General features: G+C 47.5%; 1 protein-coding gene across 1 annotated transcript in view; it reads right to left on the reverse strand.

Moving 5' to 3' along the window:
- The window catches only part of AUTS2 (activator of transcription and developmental regulator AUTS2), a 768,062-nt gene that overhangs the window by 62,278 nt on the left and 688,134 nt on the right, over positions 1-17,650 (reverse strand). Inside the window, exon 6 of the mRNA XM_083875331.1 lies at positions 6,613-6,661. Within this exon, the coding sequence (XP_083731457.1) occupies positions 6,613-6,661 (49 nt within the window). The remainder of the gene's footprint in view (positions 1-6,612; positions 6,662-17,650) is intronic.

A 17,650-nucleotide genomic window follows, 5' to 3' on the forward strand; every position in this document is an offset into this window, starting at 1 on the left:
TTTTATTTTTGAGCCACGCAGGGCACGCAATCCTCACAACTTTCCATGGTGCTGCTGGAGGCATCCCTGCTCCTCTCCAGGGCTGGGGATGACAGTGGCACATCCTAGAAATACCCTGTGCCAGCTGTCCCCTGGGTGCTCCCTCAGGCCTGGGGACAGCCCTGTAGTCCTCTCACAACCCAAGCACGGGGCTGTGGAACCAGAGTCCATCCAGAACCAGTATTAAATGACAAATCCAGTGAAGGAGCTCATGTTGTACAGCCACAGATCCACTGTGTGGTGTCCTTGGCCAAACTCCTTGGTTAAACCCGGGTTAAACCCAGTGCCAGGCTGAGCCTCCTGGCAGGAGTGACTCTGCTCAGGTGACACTTGATGGTAACGTGGCCCCTCTGCTGTGACATTGCTCTGCTGTTCCACTGGAAACGAAATGCATTAGATAAGATAACAAATGCCTGGCAAAGCACAGTGAAGCTATGTAAGGGAGAGAACAGGAGGGGGGGAAAAAAACCCCTTGTATAAGCAGCAAAACAATACAGCTTTATCTAATCTCAGCAACTTATTGCTGCTTGTCTGCCTGTGTGTGTTTTACTGACAAAATAAAATAAATTGAATCAGCTCACACACGATAACATGCTCTTTCCTACCTCATACTAATTGCTTGGCTAATTGATGTTTGTTGAACTTTCTCCATTTCATTGAGTGATTAGGTACAAAGCTAACAGTTGACATCTGTAGGCGCTTAACTGGCGTCTGTAATTACTGTTAATGTTAAATAATTGTTAGTTAATTGGAGTGGTAACTGACTGAATGGAATCCAGATTGTGAAGCAAAAAGAGACCTAGTTAAATAAACATACATTTTCAGAGAAAATAACATTTTATTACAAGGGAGAGACTAACAGCAGGCCAGATAGGGGAGGTCTGCAGGATGCTCCACTCACCAAATCTCACAACAGCCTCCAGCCTGGACTCCCCCAACCACAGGTATGGCAAGGCAGGATCTCTGTCACCAAAACACTCCCATCCCAAGAATTTTTCCACCTTCTTTCGAACCAATTTGCACAATTTTACAGCCCAACACTGATCTATTTTTTAGAAAATCCAATGTAGGCTAATCTACAAAACAAATATTCTCTCCATATTAGATACAATTGTGTTAGCAAATATTGCCATTTTGCTCCCTAGCCGGAATAGCTTGACTTTGTGAAAACCCACAGCCTTAAATGAACTCTTGAGGGGATGTGATCACCAAATGACCACAAAGAGTACTTGATACCAGCCCAAAGGGGCAGGGATGCCCAGAACAACACTTCCAACTTCTCCCTCTGCTCTTTTGGTGAGGAAAAGCCAATGTCTTCGGTTGCTTGTACCATGTTGGCTAATTTCTGCTTTTATTCTAAATTACTAACTTAAAAGTTACATGTGAAGCTTGACAGGCTCCTGTTGTGTAAGTTTAACAACTTAAGAATCTGAAATTTCTGGAAGGGGCTACCTCAGATTTTCACCTTCCCCTATGGACACATCACATTGTCCAGCAACCTTTTCCTGCAGGTACAGAACAGCACTGGGACCCCACAGTTCAGCCAAAAAAACCAAACACCAGCATGTAGAAAATGGCATGGAAAGGAAGTAGGACTGGAGTGGGATGGTAGTTTGTGCTTAGGAGGTACAGCCATAAGGGATGTTATGAACAAATTGCTCAGATGAAGCCTCCCTGGCACAGGAATAGCTGCCTCACTCTTTTGTGCAGCAGAACAAAGTACCATCTCAAGACATTTATCAACCTTTTTCTCTGCTTCACTCGGAAGTCAAGAGTGAATGGCCCAGTAGCTCTTCTAATCTAACTCAGGGGTACCAGAAACCCAGGCTCTCCAAACCCACTGCTTTTTCCAGTGCTCAGCCTCTCCCTAATGAGACACTGAACTTCCACATGGAAAATACTGAAAAGGCATTTGAAACCCACACAACAGCAGCAAACCAGTGATTCAAAGCCACCAGGGAAGCCTCTGCCAGAAAGGCGAGGAGACACCACTGTCAGGGTGTCACTTGTGGGGGTCACATCAGAGCTGCCACAAAACCAGACATCTGGGATGATTCAGCAGTCCCTGAGGTTTGCTGGCCTGGGGCCAGTTCCCTGCAGTGCTGCTCCGGAGCTCCAAGAGAAAGAGAAGAAGAGGCATTTCAGTGAGAAGAGGCAGCAGGGAGCAGCCGCCCCAAAAACTGTAAGCAAGGCTGAGAACACACCCCAAGTGAGTGAGGATGTTCTGTGGATTCCTCCAGACCCTGGAAAGGAGGGAGGCAGCCCCAGCCAGTCCTCTGGCACACTGACCATGTTAACACTGCACATCTGCTGCCTGCAGAGTACTGGATCCACTTACAGCCAACTTGAGATGCCGTGGGGATGGTTTACTTAAGAGTGAGAGCACCTCTCCACAGCCAAGAATCTCCTGTGAAGGGATCAGCAGGGAAGGAATTGTCAGCTTCAGCTCCCTGCCTGTTTACAGAAACAGATGTTGTAGAGGATCCTCAAGAAATGCTTCACCACAGAAGCCAAGGGGAGAAACAACAACACTCCTGTTTTTTTCTAGGGCAGGATATTGCTGTAGAACCACCTAAAAAGCCAGGGCCTGATGTGACTGGTATTTCAGCCACCAGTGAAGCCTCCTAACCCAGATGCCTTGATCTACCTCCAGCTGAGAGTATAAATATTTCCCTGACAGCTGGTGGTGCCATGCAGCAGAAGGATTCATAAACTTTACATGAACATCCTGTAAACAATTTGAACATAAAAAGCTCTAACAGCCCAATTGTGCTTCTGATCAAAGGCAAACTTCAATATACAGCACAAATGAAAACTTCACCACTTTGGGACTCATTTCTCCCTTCAGGAAAAGCTGTTTTCCAAGGGTATGTAGGAGGGAGTTAACATAAATGAACCACACAGTCATAGTAGGAGCTGCCTGCTCTGCAGCTTCAGATGTGTGTATTTAAATTATTGAGAGATAATGGAATTTAATTACACTGAGAAGTCATGTTACAAAAATTCATGAACAAACCCTGTACTTTGTCTGGGAATAATGGTGCTGAGGTGAAACTCTCAGAGGGTGTGGGGCAGTTCTGTTCCTGCAATGACACACAGACTACCTGCAGCAATCCCAACTGGAAAGGCCATCTCACAGGGAGTGAGAGCTGCAGGGGGGATGCTCTCCTCTGCCAGCTCTTCTCCAACTCATTTATTCAGACACTGACAGCTCCTTTGTCAACCATCACCAAGGGCCCAGACCCTTGGGTGCTCACCTCCCAGCACAGCCACCAGGATTCCCAAGGGAATCATCTCCCTGGGTAATTTAAGCATTACAAGGTGTTCCTGCCAGAGCCAAGGAATGCAGAGCTCTGATTCACCACCAGGGACCACTCACTCAGTGGCAACTACAGGAACTCCTGCTCTGGGCACCAAGCTCCATCTCTCCCAAATTCCCAGCCCTGCTGCAGACACACTGAGGGCTGGGGACCTGGGAGTGACAGTGTGGAGGTGATGAGGGAACACCACAACCCTTCCCATCACTCAGCTCTGACACACTCCCAGCCCTGAGGGACCCCAACATCCACTGGCTGCCCCCCAAAGCTCACAGGACCCTTCTAATTTCAGTGATGCACCTTTCCATTCAGCTCCAAGGGCAGCCAACTCCTAAACGGGGAGCTAAGACACTTCTCCTCAAGGGGTTTTACCAGCTCTTCTAGAGAGGGTTGGGGGGGGGATTTCATTTGGCTCTGGATTTTTTAAATTCTTAGTGTTTCTGAGGAAAGGCCTGTACCACATTACACATCCACACTAATCTATCACTCCTTGAGCCTGAGCACATTGAAAGCGTTGAAGTCCACAACGAAATGACAGAAAGGGGGCAAAATGTATATATGAGATGTAAAATGCTTCAGGATTTCTACCTGCTCCATAAATATATTACTTCCATAATTTCTGCTACTTCAATTATGAACAACACTGAAAAATAACAATAATAAAAAAGGGCAAGAAAACCCCAAGCAGTGTGTGAGACACGGGTGGCCGTGGGACATCCGTGAGGAGTGGCCACGGACACAGAGGCTGTCAGCCTGTCCAGCCCTTCCAGCCTGGCAGCTTGAAAGGTTTCATCATGATTTACCCAATGCAAATCTGACCTTTCTTACCAGTGAGTTTTATTGCTTTTGGCAAAAGCAGCCGTGGACAACACAGTGGGGAAGAGCTGGCTTGGAAGCGAACAGCCTGAGCCGCGGAGAGGGAACTTGAACTCGGAATTTATCAAACTGACAGCCCCCGGGCACTGGGAGCTCCCCAGGGCTGGCACTCAGAGCAGAAACAGCCCCCCCAGCCCCGGCAGAGAGCCCAGCACCTGCCTGCCAGCAATTACTGACATTATCTCCAAACAGGGGAGCTTTTCTGAGCTTCTTTTCCTGATATTTTGTAGTCTGAATGCTAATCCCTTTGACAAAACTGTCCCCTATGCTTTTTCCGTTCTCTTTCCCCTTAATCTCTTTCTCCCAGTGGAAAAAAGAGAAAAAAAAGAGGGTAAGGGAAAAAAAAAAAAAAAAAAAAAGAAAATACCAGCCAGCCTAGTTTGGCCGCACCTGGATTTGCATTGATTCCTCCCTTGTCATTCATGTTACCAACAGGAATTAGCATATGGCTTTAAGGGGAAACTCAGGAGGAGAAAAGAAAGATGCCATTTTGATGGAAATAAGGGGCAAAGGAATAATCTACCATCAACTAAAAAGCTTATTTGTGTATGGTTTCCCAAGCAAAGCTTCGAAAAGCTCATGTTGATTTTAGGCTACACAAAGAAACCCTAATCCTTTCAAGGGAACTAAATCACCAAAGAAAAGTACCTCTGAAGAAAAGGCTCCCTGTCAAGCATGGGTATTCACATCCAAAGGGATGCCACGAATCAAGCTCCGTAAGTAAACAGCAATAAGAATGTGGGAAATGTGTTTGAGTCAAAGAAGAGAACCAAAGGAAGAGGAAGAGGGGCCTGCTCTTCATCAGTCACCTCCCGGGGAGGAGAGGAGCCCCTCACCCTGGTTACAGGCCTGCGCCAGGAATGTGGATTCACCTCGCCTTCTCCTGCCCTGGCCCAGCCCCAAGAAAGGGCTGCTCAAATGCCAAAGCTTTTTACAGCAAATTAGCAAAATAAAGATGCAGTCACATGTAGTTTGGGGGCCTGGGGTCACTCCAGACATGCAGCTCTTCCCTTCTAATGGCTGTGCCACCTATTCTCAGCCTCCGGAGGGGCCTGGGGAACCTGTAAATGCCATTAATCACAAAGGATAAATCAGCTTGCCAAGTGAGATAACCTGGTTAGACCACAGAAATAATCCAGACTGTACTTCCAGAGGATGCTAATACATGAAAAACAGGACTATGGATCTGTAATGCAATTAAATCCAGGTATAATTCAATATGCAGCAGAAGCCTTCAGAAGCAGCAGCAGATCAGCATGGGAATCCCAGAGGTAACGGGGTCACATTCTGTCCCCAGTTAAACCACCACAACTTCGTGGAATTAAAAGGCACAGAGAAACAGGTGAATGACTCACCGGAGTAACAAACCAAACCCAGGGAGAAACACACAGGGCAAATACTGAGCAAATCCACACCTGGCCAACAAAACACACCTGAATCTCAAACGAGTCAAATCTGCCTCTTCTAATGCAAACTGCCTGGAGTGTTCCAAACCCCACCAGATAAAACCCTGGGTTTACAGCTGGAAGTTCACCCTTTTCCAGGCACTTTCCCATGGGCTGCCAGAGAAAAGCAGGGCACTGGGGTAAAAAAACAGATGCGTTTTCAAGGCTTTGAATTATACTAGTTTGTGCAACTCATGCCTGGAGCTGCTCCCTTCACCCTCCTTGCAGAAACACCAACCAGACTAAAAACAAGAAGGACGCCCAAAGGATCCCCAAAGCCTTTCCAACAAGGCTGCTCCAGGCCCAGCTCCGCACAGCAGCTCATGGGCGCTGATTTAGGGCAAGCTTTCCCTTAATGTACTGTTATATCATTAGCCACTCTGTCTTTGGATTGCTGTTTGGAAGAAATTAATGGGATACTGAATATTTAAATGTGGCCCTCTCTATCATTTATTAACTCTACAGAAAGCACACAGCACAGTAAGCCATGGTTTATGACTATTATCCTGTGAATACTAAACGTTGGCTGGTTATTACTGTCAGCAGTGCAAATTGGCTATTCATAATTCCACGTCTATCATGGAGCTGATGAGTAACAATCAAGTTAAAACATTTTGAAAACTCTTACAGTTATTTAAATGAGCTTAAATTAAAGCCATTTGTAAAATAAACTATTCCCTAATATTGTTATTTAAATTAATTCTGACCTGGCAGGCAATGCATTATTTAAAGCCTATATTTTATATTAAGCAAAGCAATTACCAAGCATACAGAGCACGTCTGAAACCCAGAGAAACATAAAAAGCACTAACAAGCTGATTGCGACATTTCTGCAAGACAAGTTACATTTCATCTCCCATTGAAATTGCCATGAAAAGAAACGTGTGGGGAAAAAAGGAAAATAAATCTGTTTGGGATGTGAATTGCAGCCTTACCTTTATTTGTGACAGCGTTGAACAGTTTCTCAGAGCTGGCATCAGATGCCTGAAAGACCAATAAAAAAAGAAAGAAAAAAAAGAAGTTACATTTTCTAGCGGTGACAGGTTTCCGAAGGCACGGCGGTGTATTTATGCACAGGCAGAGGTGTGGGTATTTTGGGGAAACAAATCAGGAGACAAAACCAGGGGCGCTGGAAGCGGCGGCTCCGGAGGCCGTGTCCATGAGGTGGTGCTGTTTGGCTGTGCTTCGCCGCCCTGCAGTGCAGAGATTTCTTTGGAAAGATTCTATTTCATAAAGAAATGGGGTTTTTCTTCAACATTAGCTGCACAGACACTGTATCTTTGTACTGCCATTATCCAATATATCCCGACATTGATTTTGCGATGGAGAAGAGTCATGATTTCGAGCCAGACTCGGGAATTTCCACAACTGCAGATTTCTTAATTAATTTTTAAAGTATTTTTGGGATCCCTGCTGTGTGAACATTCGATTTTTACCACCTTCAAAGCAGCGTTGATAACTTAGGTTAGTAATTTCATAAATTGCTGTTGCAAACTCTTTGAAAAATAAAGAGCGTGTCAGTATTTGGGATCAGTGCGTATTTCCACGTCAGCTTTGCCTTCCTCAGAATAACTGATTCTTGACACCTCGCTGAGTAAACTAATAAACCTCTTCTTTTTCATCAAGCCACCTTTATCCATAGAGGTTTTTCCCCTTAATATTGTGTTAGTAGCTTGTCTATTCCTGCTGCTTCTATACCAGGGTGCCAGCTCAGCTCTCCACCCAAATAAAAAGCATTATTTCAGTTTTGCACAAAACCATCGATCTCTCCTTTGAGAAATTCCAACGGCACAAAACCAAGGCAGGGAAGGAACACTGAAAATGTTCATTTTGCAAACACCCTGAGCCCAAAAGCACCAAACACTCAGTTTCTGCCAGCTGTGCGCTGCTGCCTTTGGGCACGCACACACAAAACACACACAGGCAGCTACAGCTCAAACTTCTCCCACCTCTGCACCCAAAAAAAGCACAGAGCTGTTCAATTCCAAACTGGAGCCTGCACCCAGCCCCGCTGAGAAACAGGCTGCTCTTGGAAAATACAGGGAAAACGTGCTCAGGAACAGAACACTGCAAACAGGGTGAAAATGCAGCACTTGAGAAAGATCTTATTTTTTTCCCTAGAAACTGTCTACTTGCTGGATTCAGGAACAATAATTGAAAACACTGTTTGGAAAGCAGGCTGTGGGGTTTTTTTTTTTGTTAAAGGGAAGGAATTTCTTCATTCAAAACCAGACAAAAATCACCAGACAATCAACACATACGTTCGCTATCTGAACTGCACTAAAAACTTGGATGTGAAACTCCCGATAAATGAGTAGACATGGCTCAGACTGTGCATCACAGTATTGGAATACACTGAAAAAATTTGTTTCCCCTCAAGTTAGTGACAGACAAGATTTCTGTGATTAATTATTAAAAATAGCTTTATTCTTTTTCAGACTTTGAGACAAATTTTACTAGATTACCGCTGGCTTATTTGAAAGCCGAGCTGGTGCATTTCGTCTCAATTAAATACCTTGTAAACACTGGATTTATTACCCAATGATGGATTTATTATTCAGTGACGACTTTCTCTAAATTAATGAAAATATGTGAATAATGCACAAATTGAAGAGATCAAGAAGGCCATGTGCTTTAAAGAGCAGCTCAGTATTAGTCCAACAAGAGGCTCAATGCTTTCCTACCCTTGCCAATCAGCCTGCTTAAAAATAATCTTTTCCAGTGAATTTCAGCTGTTGTTGTCTTCTCAAATGCAGCTTTTCTCTGAAGTCAAAACTCTCTGAACCAGTCCTTCTTTTTAGAAAGAAAATCCAATATTAAAAATCAGACAAAGTTCTTACAGTTACAGCTATTACTTTATTTTACTGTTTCAAAACAAAACAGCACAGGGAAGCTCCATGTTTCCTATTAGCTTGATTTTCCCAAGCACTACAAAGACAAAAACATCTTTTTAAGAAGTTTTCTTTATCGCCAAGCGTAAACCAAGAGATTGTTTCTTTGAGCCGTGGTTTTTCAGGTGCAATCTTTTCCTGTGCTGCTGCACACCCCAGTCACAAACCGTGCAGTGTCACCTGGAAGGGGCACACCTCGAACAAAACGCAGCCTGCCCGAGGATTGCTCCGGAGCGACCTGGCAGATGGTTATCCAGCTAACATGCATCTAAAAAAGGAATTCTTATACAAAGACAAAGCTCGCTCAAGAGCGAAGCTCATTTTGCATTTGACCACACACAACCGAGAGGAAGAGCAACTTGAAACAACCACACTGCCTGTGTTACCACGAAAATAACCCAAACCCAAACGCTGGCTGGAACGGTGAGATCAACTTGGCCCGCCTGTTTCCATATTTAAAAATGGGGGTTTAGATACAAAATAGCAATTAAGGTGGTGTAGCGGTGACACAGAGGCAAACACAATCTCTGCCAGCACACACACAGTGTATCAATTTCCATGCAACTATTATTTCTCCACAGCCAGGCAGCCGCATCACGCAACAACACTACAGGAACAAAAAGCCCAAGTGATTCAAAAACCCGCAACAACTCAGCACTAGCCCAGGAGGATGAAATTCAGTTCCTGCGCGGTGCTGACTCAAAGCCTGCTCTGCACCGCCAGGAATCGGCGCAGACAACAAAGTGCCTTTATGTGCACGGCGGGTGCGATGCGGCCGAACCTGGATGTTCCAGCGGCGGAGAGGAGGGAGCTCGGCTCTCCCTTCCCCAGCCCAGCGCAACTCTCTCTTCGCTCCCCTTTATCTCGATCCTCCCATGTCTCACTTGAGCAGGTGGTGAACGCTGTGACATTTGGGGACAGCAGCGGGTTACCCGGGGTGCCCTGCCCGAGGAGCCCCCTCGGTTTCTCCTGCACAGAGCCGGAGCTGGTGACACACAGTTCCCTTCCTCGCACCTTGATCCTTTTCCCTTATAAATCCCCTTGTTACCAAGCGCAGCTTAATCCTTTTCACCGCGAAATGAAACAAGTCAGCAATCCCTGGGCTTAAAGAAAAAAAAAAAAAAAAAAAAAAAAAAAAGACCCAAAGAGTATTTTTCCCTCACCAAGGAATGTGCTGCCGTTCGAGGGGATGTATGACTAAAACATTTCCTGTGCAGACAGCGCAGCCTGACTCACGGCTGGCACGGCCGGGCACTTTGCAGCGGCCCCGCACCTGCCCGTCCCGGGGGCCGCTCCCTCCCGCCGGGGGCCCGCAGGAGCCGCGCCGAGCCCCGCGTTCCCCGGTGTTTACCTGCTGTCCGGGGGCTCCGCGGGGCCGGCCCGCGGCTCATGGCGTGCGGCAACTCCGATCCGGCGCGGCTCTCAGCGTCCCGCGGCCAAACCCCAACTAATCCTCCGCGGGGAAGCGACTGGGCGGGCCGGGCGCTCGGGCCGCCGGGCGGGCATCCTTCCCGGGCCGCCGACCCCTTCCCCGCTCCCGCGAGATGGTTCCCGGGCGGAGCGAGCGGAGCGCGGCGTGCGGGGAGCGCGGAGCGGGCGCTACAGGAGCGGCGGCAGGACAAAGAAAACCATGTGCGGCGGCGGCGGCCGGGGCAGCGGCGGCACCTCCGGGTGCGGGGCGGTGCGGGGCGGTGCGGCCGCGGCGCCTCCTCCCTCCCTCCCTGCGCGGCTCCAGCGCCGGCGGCTGCGCGTCCCTTCCTTCGGGCGGCTTTTGAGCTTCTCTTCCGCTGTTTGCAGGGGTGTTCGGGGGACTGATTGTTTTAGTTTCGGTTAAAAAGTCATGCCCGTCCTCTCCCGAGCCAAAGCGGGCTCCCGCCGGGCGCCGTCCCTCCCGTCGCGACCGCGCTCAGGTGAATTCCATGGGGGAGAGGCAGCGGCTCCTCCGGCCCCGCCGAAACAGCCTCGCAAGCCTGTAATCCCCGCGGGGCGGCCGCTCCGTTCCTCTCCGCTGTGCTCCGCTCCGCCCGGCCCGGCTGCAGGCTCGGCCGGACCCCTCTCTCCCGCCCGGCCCGGCTGCAGACACGGCCGGACCCCTCTCCCGCCCGGCCCGGCTGCAGACACGGCCGGACCCCTCTCTCCCGCCCGGCCCGGCTGCAGGCTCGGCCGGACCCCTCTCTCCCGCCCGGCCCGGCTGCAGGCTCGGCCGGACTCTCTCCCGCCCGGCCCGGCTGCAGACACGGCCGGACTCTCTCCCGCCCGGCCCGGCTGCAGACACGGCCGGACCCCTCTCTCCCGCCCGGCCCGGCTGCAGGCACGGCCGGACTCTCTCCCGCCCGGCCCCGCTCCGCACTGCGCGCCGCTCCCGGAGCCGCCGCCGCCGCCCGCCGGCTCCGCCCTCCCGGCCCCGCCCCGCGCTCCGCCGGCTCCCCAAGGCGGGGGAGGCTCCGCGGGTCCCTCCGCCGGCCCGGAGCGGCCCCTGGAGCTGCGCGGAGCCTCCGGCGGCGGCTCCTCCTCGGTGCGGGGCTCGGGACCCGCGGAGCCGGACAGAGCCCCCGCTGCCCCGGGATGGCGGCACACGCACACGAGCATCCACCAACATCGCTCTCTAGAGCTGCGCGGGAGGAAAAACGCGATCGGAAACATTGTATTGCGTTTAGCAATTTTTTGGTTTTAACGGAAATTTAATTTTCTTTTTTTTTTTTTTTTTTTTTTTTTTTTTTAAGTGGGAAAAGCCAAGGTCCCCAGCTGCAGGCAGGGTGGCCTGCCGGGGACCCCGGCTGCTCCCTGAGCTGTGCTTTCTTGCTTTCTCTCTGAGCCTCCTGTGCAGAGACTCCCCTGGCTACTTCCTGCACTGAACACTATTGTCAACGGGCAGTGGATTCCCACTCGCTGTAGGTTTTCCTTAAGTGCAGCACACCATTAGTAATGGCCACCGCGGAAAATAAATGCAGAGATACGTGATGATATAAATGATTATTCACTGAAGCGCAGCACTCGGAGCCAAATGATGTTTCCTGGGAAGATGAGAGGCAGTTATGCACATTGGCACAGTAGCTCCATACGGTGAGATGTTTCCTGGGAAAGGGAGAGGTGCTAAGAGGGGATTTACGGGCTTGCAGGACCGTGTCCAGGGAGTGTTTTCAAGATTTCAATCCTGGAAATAGGTTTCAAACCCATACTGGGCTCGGAGTGCTAATGGAATTAAACTCCCATGGGTTACACTTGAATTTGAGCTAAATCCTCAGAAACAGGGTTGACAAGTCCTATTCACTCCAACTCCTGTGGCAGAGCTCAGCCTGGAGGAGGTGAGTCTCCTGAGGAAAAGATGGGAACTACCTACACCAGCCAGGAAACAAGTGCAGAGCAGGAGCTGTGTGTGCCTGCTCGGCCTTAACTCAGCTGGGATTATCTGAGCTGCCCAAAATCCAGTGGCAGCTTGGAAAGATTCACGTATGCTCTTGCCCAGCTCCAAGCTCCCCTCGGGATATGGGATGAGGAGGGACTGCTCTTCTCCTGCCCCCAGGGCACCGAGGTGGCTCTGAGCTCTCCCTCAGCAGGGACAGGGTGCAGGTGGCTCTGGTGGCCCTGCCCACAGCAAATCCCACAGCATGTGAGGGGAAGGGGGAATCATGATCTGACTGTCCACACGAGCACAAGTGCTGTAATTAAGAAAGAACACCTACCAATTACCCATGTAGAACTACACGATTTTATGCAAATACTTCCCCTTCGTTCCTCATTCCATCACCGCATGATCCATTTAAGAATCCATTTAAGTTTTCCCCTTCAGTGACTTCTCCAAGATCTCATCTGAGGTGCGGTCTCACTGACTGTGGTGGTTTCTGCTGGGACAGCAGGGTGCGGAAGATGTACAAGGAACAATAATGCTACACAGGAGATGAACACACCCAGCACAGCTCCAGGGTCAGACACCACAGTGCTTTTGTGCCATGGCTGATCCAGGGTGGGAGCACTTTGGTGGAATTGGGACAAGTGGTCTCCACTGGAAAATTAAAGAATTGTGGCCAACCTCAGATCCTGGTATGGCAATGGAAATGAGTTCTCCAGGACTGTCCAGCTGAGTAGGTTATCCCCACATTTCCACACCATGACTGAGCATGGACTTTGGCTCCTAAACTTTCACAGGTTTTTACATCTAATAAATATATATTTGACTCTAATAAATAAATGAATACATTATCTGCAAAGATAATCCTGTGCTATCAGAGAGGTGGTTTTCATCTTCTCTTAGAAACCCAACAGAAATGGCTTCACATCTGGAATCAAGAGTGGGCACTGCCAAGAAGCCATTGCAGCCCACTGGCCATGGATGTAGCTTGAGTGCAGATCCCAGTCCCCACCAAAAATAAATTGATAAAGGCATGAAGTTGGCAGAGTATTCTCTGTACTATCATAGCACCCAGGGGCTCCATGGACCGGTGGTGAGGCTGTACCTGGATGAGGAATTAAATGCACAGTACCAAGGTGTGGCAGCTCCTGTACTCTATGAGCACCTTGGTCAAGACTTTCCACATCCTGACATGGTAAGAATGGATCTAATTAAAGCCTAGGTTCCTCACAAGACTTTAATTTGATACATTTAGCTTGGATTAAACAACAGGCTTGTCTGTACTGGATTTTTCCTATGTTAACCACATGCCACACCTGAAATCTCAGCACACACAGAATCAGAAATGCGTTTACCTGCTCATCTCCCTGGGGCTGTGAGGGTTTATTGGCAGGGCTCTGGGCCTCATTATGCTCATTATTCGTGCCTTAGAGATAAATCAAGGACCTCTATTTTCTTGCTACAAAATTACACACGGGCAAAATGAGTTGTGCAATTCTGAAGGAGAAATTTGGAGTTCAGAAATTCACTCAAAGCCAAATTAAATCAAAGGGACCCCTCCTCCCCACAGTGATTTGAATGCCTTTGGATCAAGCTTCCCCCTCTCCTGACAGCAATACTTTCCTGTGCTTTAGGTTATGCCTGGATAGGTTTTTGAAACCTTCTGTCTCTTATCTATGTGGGACCTTGCCAGATTTTTTTTCATCTGTCTGTGGTCTCTGTCAGCATCGACATTTGTTTCTGCCACAACAACAGCCAAATGAAGTGCATTGAACTTGGATCAAAAGTAATTTCAAGATCTTTCACTCTCTGGAAGAGGTTTTCAGATCCAAGTATTTTATAAAAATGACCTAAAGCTGCCCAGACAGCAGGCAGGGAAGCAGACATTAGTTTCCAAGTCATAGAGTAATTCCAAAGAAGAATTATCCATCTCTGGCACAAACAGCAAACGAATATTGAAATTACAGCAGATTATATTGGATTAAATTATTTATGGCAAACCTCACCTCCACCTGGAAGGTTCTGCAGCTTTTTTTCCTGGCAACATAAAAAGTGGATATTCCAATTCTTTGGTATTCTGTCAAAGCCTGGAAACATTTATGTTTCCATTAAGTTGCTAACCTTCCCAGAAGACACCATGGTATCTGACTTTGGAGCGTGATTATGGTGCCTTATAAAGCCCTCCATAATGCTCTGAAAACATACAAGATTTTGCCTGTTACTGGATAAGAGATGCAGGATCCTTTCCCCAAGAAAAGAATTTATGGAGCTATCAGCGGAGTTTTATGGCTGTGAACAGCAAGCCACGGCACAATGTCCCAAGCAGAAGGTACTTACACTCCAGCACTCTGAGAGGTGCAGAGAAAGGACCTGTTCTCCAGTGACCTCAACAACAGCAAAAACACCACTGATGTGGCTGTAAAAAGGTCATCAGAGGTGCCAGGGAAAGGAACTGGTGGTGAGGGTGGGTTCTGCTGGGTTTGTGGGGGATGTCTGGGAGCAGCCTGGCCCCAGGCGAGCAGGACAGCAATGCTCCCTCAGCGTCCCCTCCAGCAGGGACAGGGCACTGGGGAAAGGGGGACACAATCAGCAAATGCCCCTTTCCGAGGGGAACAGAGCTCTGGATGTAGAACATCCCCGGGTAAATCTCTGTGTAAGTAATGCTTTTCATTTGACAAAGCAGAAAACTTATGTGGGAACATATTAATGACAGTGCAACTTTTTTATTATTTTTATTTTTCTGCAGCATTTGCAAAACTAAACCCCTTTGTAATACCTTCTTTTATGCAGAACAGATTGCAGTTTTAAGCAGAGGCCCATAAACTGCAGGTTCAAAGAAACCTGAAACTGAATTAGCATAAAAGCTGGAATTCTCATTTAGAGGAACAGCAAGGCAACCACTCTGCAGGCAGTTTTATGATTAGGGTTTCAAATGGAAACAAAGATAAAACCTGGGGCTCAGGGAACAATAGGGCTGCTCTCTCTTCCCTATCCTTACAGCTTGGCCCTATAAAATACTAAGTGGTCTCCACTGCTTCCGAGGACAGAATTTAGCCCAGATTTGCACACCTGGGGAGGGTGGATAATTTTCTGAACCCAGACACTGTACCAAAGACAGATCCTAACTGTCCTACGTGTATGAAGCCATTTCTGCCCCAGGCTTCTCCAAACAATGTGAAACCCTTCAGGTGAACACCAAGCCATCTTTCCTTCCCTTCAACCACCACAAAGAGTGAGAATCCTGGCTGTAACTTTTCCATCAGAAAATGCCTGCATTTTATCTCTTCCTCTAAACCCCTTCCTGGGGATTGAATTCTGAGTTGCTAAAGACACCATGGAGCATGGATTGGCTGGATGTAGCTCCTGGAGACCTGGCTGGGCTCTGAGCTGCTATCCACTCTGCAGTCTAACCAGGAACATAAGATCCTATCACTGGGTAAGAGGCTAAAATATAAATTCTTCCCCATCCACCAGCACTTCTGTTGTGCACTTCATAAATGCACCACTTTCAAGCTGTAGCCATTATCCTCCCCTAATTTCTGCCTGCTAGCACGTTCTGCAACTGAAGAAGTATTTCAAATTAATTTGTCTGTCAATATCTGGGTACTGAATCACCTAATAAGAGAAATATTTTTCATTCTCTTCTTCTCAGTCAGAAGAAAAGACTTTCTTATCACCAAATAAAGCATCCATTATTGCGTGCTGTAATCCCATTCTGTCGTCCAGGTCATTTTTAGTCCAGAAAATGCTGAATCAGCACCATAAACCAATCAAGTAATTTCTTTCATTTTCTAACATTCAAGCAAAATAATGAAAATCACATCTCATTTGATGAGAAGAATATATGACAGAAATCTCCTCTTCCAAGGATAATTTTCAAAGAGGTGTGCCAAGGCAAGAAATACTGTTGCAAAAACATAGCTAATGTAGGGGCTCTTCTGCTGAACAGATAAATTCCATTTTTGACTGTCAGCTCATATTTAGAAAGTAGATTATGAACAATAAATCTGTACCTTTAGCCAGCTTCTAAACCATGCAAGGACATTAACTTGGCAAAAGAATGACCATTACTTTGATGAATGAAACATTCACCTAAAATATTCATGTACAAGATGATAATATCCAATTGATAACCAAAAAGCACCCACCCCAGTGCAGATTTGAATAACTGAGATGCATATGAGAGAAACCGAATCACATACATAAGAGGAATTATTATGGCACTGTTAGGAGAACCAACAAATGAAAAAAAAAGGCTTGATAAATATTTTCCATAACAAAACACAATTGGTTTCAGTGGGATACAGCTCTGTTTCTCATTAGTTATCCTTCACTTGTCAGACAAGTTCCATATTTCACCGAAACCCGCTGAGTATTCTTTCTAGTTTGCTGGGGAAAGTGGCTATACATTTAGCACGTTCCCTTTATGCTGTGTGTTTTCACAGGTCTTTCTTTAAAACACACTGTACATGCTTTTGCTTCTTTCCCCCAGGATAGTGGGTTTCGACATCCAAGAGGAGTTTAAAAGCAGGTAACAAGTCATCACTTTTGAAGCTGCAGAGCAGCTGAAGAGGTGCAATAGCCCCAGCAGCCATTATCAGTGCCTGCCAGGGTGCCACGCTATCAAGTTATATGATAAAGCACTCAGCTGACACCAGAAAAATAATCATTCTCTCTCTCCTGCACCACCCCCTTTTTCACAAGGAGGCTTTTTACACTCATTAAATGCAACCTTATCTCTGAAAGACTGCAATCCTCAGCAAATGACAAGTGTGCCTAATCTCATTTTCTGACAAGCGATTCTGACAGCACCTTCCTTTTGATTTCTAAGACACGTAGCTAGACATATATTAATCTGTCAGTCATCGCCCCTAGGAAGGATAGAAAAAAAGGAGAGACAGAGATGAACGTTTGTGAATGTGAAGGGAACAAGGCAAGAAAGGACTAAGGGTCCTTTTCTGGCTATTTTAAGCAACTCAGCTGTGTTTCTGCACTGCTCCCACCCCAACACGGGACCCGAGTCACTCTTGTGCAGCAGAGCCCTCAACCCACCTGTCTGCAGAGGTTGCTAATATGCATTTTATTTCAGGTATGAGTGTGGCCCAGCAGCTGTGGACTAGCAGCCAGCTGTGGGTTTATTTTCAGGTTTTCCCTGGTGTTGAAGGCAGTTGGGCTCTCATTTCATTTCTCTGCGCCTCAACTTTCAGCATTGCATAAAACCCAAGTGTTATTGTCGCCATGGCACACATTTTAGTTACAGACATGGGACTTCCCAGTGCTGGTACTGTAAAATCTTAAGCCTGAATTCCAAATTTATGGTTTATGAAGTGTTCTGCAATAACACAGTTTTTTTGCAGCAAGAAATGCTTTGTCATTGCAGGCAGTGAAGCCTCGCTTGGCTTTGGTCGCTGGCCTGGCTGGCACATGTTGGCAGGGACAGGCAAAAACAGGTGGGATAAAAGCATCAAGACTGAAAGCATCAAATTGGTGTCAGATCTTAACAACTTTGTATGAACACTCAAAGTGCTGTAAAATGAAAACATTTAGTACAACCTCACAGCCTGGCAAGGTGCAAACTGGAGAGGCTGAGCAACACCAACTCCAGGTGCACTTGGAGGCCAGGAAAAGGTAGGATTTCCAGGAACTCCTGCATAGAATATGAGAAAATGCATTTAAAACCATTATGGGGCCATGACAGTGAGTGTGAATTGGGGCAGATTCACGTGCATTTGC

The sequence above is a fragment of the Zosterops lateralis genome (assembly GCF_965231275.1).
Source record: "Zosterops lateralis genome assembly, chromosome: 19".
Classification (NCBI taxonomy): domain Eukaryota; kingdom Metazoa; phylum Chordata; class Aves; order Passeriformes; family Zosteropidae; genus Zosterops; species Zosterops lateralis.